Below are 4,711 nucleotides of genomic sequence, written 5' to 3'. Positions count from 1 at the left end.
CAATTCTTGGATCGGATATCGAGTTTTAAAAAAAATTTAAACCCCTGGCATAATGAAGATTGTTGCTCAAGAGGAGAGCTTAGTTTTTCTTCATTTCGGTCTAATGACTACTGCCTTTGCAACCTCCATGCCTAGCCACGAAAAAAAAAATTGAATAATTTTAAGAGACTATATTGGATTCCTTGTTTTAAGGCTGGAAACAACCAGGTCATTTTAGACCTATTTAGTTGGCCTATTGGACTCGTTTTATCTTCTTTTTTTTTTTCTTTAGAAAAAATTAAAATAGTTTACGTGTTAAATATTTTAGTATGGTTTTTTTCTTCTTCAAATTGCCTAAATATATGGAGAGTGGATCATTAGAAAGAGAAAAAAAAAAGAGAAGAAAAGAAAGTGATGCACTAGGGTTTGTACCCTTGCATGATAAGGGTACAACGGAGGCATCAAAGAAAGATAAAGAAACCGACTTTACTAAATACTTTTACAAGCTTTTAAAGGGAAAAGAACATAAACCAGGAAAAGAAAACAGAGGCAAGGAACAAATAAAAAAGCCTAAACAGGCAAACAAAAATTAGCCCCTAGGGAAGAAGGTTTCCCAAGTAAATTCAAGATAAGACGAAGCTACCATTTTAGCCAAAAAAATCGGCGCATTGGTTGCCCTCCCGCCGAAAGTGAACGATAGTAACAATGCTTAGGCATATCATGTCCTTTATGTCTTGGATGAGAGCAGCATAAATGCAGTAATTCATGGTTGAACCGATAATGAGACCGATGCTGAGAAGAGAGTTTGTATAGCACACTAATTTCGCAACATGCAGATCACGAGCCAAAGATAAACCATGATAGATTGGAGAGAGCTCCGCTAGCAAAATATACCTAAGATTCAACAAAGCACAAACATGAAGTAGTTACGACACCCGTTTTAAGAGTGTTTCTAAATTTCACTATCTTTAATTGGTTTTTGTTTTGTTTTATTTATTGTTTTTATATTTCTAAATTTCACTCTCTTTAATCCAAATTTATTTACCTCTAGACGAAATTCTGAATTAAATATTCTCTTCATTTGACAAAACAACATTAAATATTAATTGGACGAACTTAAGAAGAAAAAAAATACTTTGTTTTACCTATAGATGCACTTAAAAAAAAAAAACATTGTTTTGCCTATAGAAAACTTTGTTCGACATATATGAAGTTTTTATTTTTTTATCACATAAGTGTGTGATTCAAGTAAATAATATTTTGTTTCAAAGTTCTAAAATTTGTAAAATATTATAAGCCAAACAATGGTTGGAGCTTGGATAACAAATATAAGAAAAAAGTGAAAATGTAAAACAAAGAAAATATTTTTTCCTTTTTCATAAGGTCCACAAAATAAATAAATATGACGCAGCAATAAACCAACCATCCAATTACACCATGCAGATAAGAAGCAAGATAGACCACTCCCTTCTTGATCACTAAAACACATATATAATTCATTTCCCACTTTGTCCCTCCGACATACCTTGTTCCTAAATCCAAACAAAGCCAGCCACCATGGCAACCACCGCAACCGCCGCCACCATGTCACATTTTTTCGGCACAAGTCTCTGCAAACCAACCTCAAACATGGGAAGAGTTCGTGCTTTCTTCAACATAGGTACCAAGTTAAAGCCAGCACCTAAGAAAAAGGAAGTGAAAAAAGTGAGAAAACAGGAAAGTGATGGGCTAGTGTGGTTTCCTGGTGCTCAGCCACCGGAATGGCTCGATGGGACGATGATCGGTGACCGTGGTTTTGATCCATTGGGATTAGCCAAACCTGTTGAGTATCTGCAGTTTGATCTTGACTCACTTGACCAGAACTTGGCTAAGAACCTTGCAGGTGATATTATTGGGACTAGGGTTGAGAGTACAGATGTTAACCCTACACCGTTTCAGCCTTACACGGAGGTTTTTGGGATTCAGAGGTTTCGTGAGTGTGAGGTTATTCATGGAAGATGGGCTATGCTTGGTGCTCTTGGTGCTTTGGCTGTTGAAGCTTTCACTGGTGTCGCATGGCAAGATGCTGGAAAGGTACCTTTTTTATTACTCCTTTTCATTGTTGTTATTCAATTATAGTCATTGTTCAATAGAGCTATGTTATTGTTGTTTTTTTATAATAAAAAAATTTAGATGAGTTGAATTTCGGATTCATTATGGTCAAGACTAACATTAAGATTGAAAGAGCATTTACAAACGCCAACGAGGTTTTAATGTTAATAACGAGAGTTGAACAACTCTTGTTATTTCGGAGTATGAGTTAACTCTTTATCAACTAGACTAATATACTTGGCAGAGTTATATATATTATTTTAATTCATAGATTTAAAAATAAAAAACATACCAATTAATATGGATAATGCAATTCAAATATTGGATTAATTTTGGTGTAGATGATTGATAATCATAAAACATTCCCTAAACACGAGCCACAATTTTGAACACCATTAACAATGATTTCCAAGTCATACTTAAAATCATGGTTTGACGCTCAAAACTATTAACTATCTATTAATCATATATTTAATCTGCATAAACCATCTAATTTTTTATCCAAATTTGTTATGGTATTGACATTTTGGATTACAATAATGTGATGTGTCCGGGTCTAATAAAAATATCATTTAAGACGAATAAGTGAAGTGTCTAAATTCGAACTCAATCCCTATATATATAATACATTGTCTCTATCAATTAAGTTATGTTCACAACATATAACCGATTATAATCTTTATTATTGATGCCTATGTTCCCGTGATGGCGATGTGTCGGTTTCATAGGGCTTTACACTTTCATTTGTTCAAATGATCTTTCATTAACATCATTGGGATGAGATACTAGAGTGTGTGGAAATTAGAAGGGGAAACTATGTGACAAGACAGAGGAAATTGTACATTTTATGTGTATTAGCTACGGACAATGTAATATGGTCCCTAGGTCATGGATGTGATTCTGTCGCCAATATTCCTAGTTAAGCTTTTTGTATTAGTGTGGTTAATATGGCTGAAGATGACTTATGAACCAAGAACGATGAAGACAAAAATTCACATTATTATTTGATTTGTAGGAGATTGTGTCTTGATTATTTCTTTTGTTCCCTTTCCAACAGGCCACACAACTTGTTTTGACAAAGTTCTTGAAAACAAATTCTTGCAACTAAACATAATTTTCTTTTAATCTCGAGTTAGGAATTATTGTTATTAACAATGACACTAATGACACTTTTTAAAACTATTTCTTAAAGAGATTTGAACTTTGTCCTCTTTTTTATCAACTTAAACTTTGTCCTTTAAAATTAAAAGTCAAGTTTTTACCGCTGAGCAAACTCTTACAATCTTAATTAAAAAAATAAATATTAATTAAATGCACTTTTTGTTATGTCATTTCATTTTTATAAATTATTTTAATCGATGATTTTACCAAATACTATAAATTTAATCAGCTAACTTATAAGTCATCTCCAATAGATCCATCTATTATAGGCTAGTTTATAAGCTATTCGTTGCTTTTTACCAATCAGAGCCGAAATTAAAGACGGACAAACATAAATTAGTTAGTTGAAAGAATATTTTCATTTTCTTTTTGTTTTGATAACTACTATCTACTATTTTCAGGTAGAGCTGGTGGAAGGATCATCCTACTTTGGATTTTCTCTTCCATTCTCAATTAGCACATTGATATGGATTGAAGTATTAGTAATTGGCTACATTGAGTTTCAAAGGAATGCAGAGCTTGACCCAGAGAAAAGGTTATACCCAGGTGGAAAGTTCTTTGATCCTCTTGGTTTGGCCAGTGATCCTGAAGAGAAAGAAAGACTTCAATTGGCAGAGATTAAGCATTCTCGTTTGGCCATGGTGGTTTTCCTCATCTTTGCAATTCAAGCTGCTGTTACAGGAAAAGGACCTATTGGTTTCATTGCTACCTTCAACCAGTGACATAACATGTGAAGCCCTTTTATCTCAATCTTCAATACTATGTGTCACTAATTACTCCATCTTTAAATTTAGTTAATTTATTTTTCTTCTGCAGAAGTTAAAAACTGCTATGTATACCATTTATGTATGTTTGTACTCTGTTGCATGCTTCTATGTAATGCTGCTTATAGCAACAACTTACGGTATATATGTTTTTCTGTTCTACAAACATTTATCTCGCTACTTACTACCTCCGTCACATTTATCTCGCTACTTTCTACCTCCGTCAATTATAAGACTCTTTTGCTAAAACTACGGAAATTAAGAAAATGGGTAATAAAGTTGTTTTTATATCACTATTATTTTTACAATTTTATCCTTAGGAGAGAAAGTTAGTTTATGTTTTCTATATGCTATTTATTGCAGATTGAAGAAAAAGATGTATAATAAATAGAGACATGTATGTAAAGAAATAATTAATATAGTTAGAAATAGCAATTGGATCTTATAAAAAGGGAAAAAAATTCTCAAAAAGATCTTATAATTAGGGACATAGTAATATAAGAAAATAATTAAATATATTTAAGTATCAAAAGCTTAGTTTTAATTCAACTAATAAATTCACAAAAAATTGTCACGGTACGGTAAAATTTAAGAGGTATATTTTCATGAGGTGCATGAATGTAAGTTGAGACTTGAAAAATCCCATGATTATGATTAAAGGAGAGGCGAGAAACCGACAATGGATTAGTTCAAAGGCAATGGGTTTCAGCCTCTTA

The 4,711-nt window shown here is 32.6% G+C and overlaps 1 protein-coding gene across 1 annotated transcript; it reads left to right on the top strand.

The window, feature by feature from the left end:
* Positions 1–1,414: 1,414 nt before the first annotated feature.
* On the top strand, positions 1,415–4,161 carry LOC11406674 (chlorophyll a-b binding protein CP29.3, chloroplastic). Its single transcript, XM_003600828.4, has 2 exons — positions 1,415–2,052; positions 3,633–4,161. Exons 1-2 carry the CDS (start codon positions 1,537–1,539, stop codon positions 3,951–3,953), a joined length of 837 nt encoding a protein of 278 aa, XP_003600876.3. The 5' UTR covers positions 1,415–1,536; the 3' UTR covers positions 3,954–4,161.
* The last annotated feature ends 550 nt before the right edge of the window (positions 4,162–4,711 follow it).

Source organism: Medicago truncatula, chromosome 3 (assembly GCF_003473485.1).
Source record: "Medicago truncatula cultivar Jemalong A17 chromosome 3, MtrunA17r5.0-ANR, whole genome shotgun sequence".
Taxonomy (NCBI): Eukaryota; Viridiplantae; Streptophyta; class Magnoliopsida; order Fabales; family Fabaceae; genus Medicago; species Medicago truncatula.
This window is presented reverse-complemented; position numbering and strand designations above follow the sequence as displayed.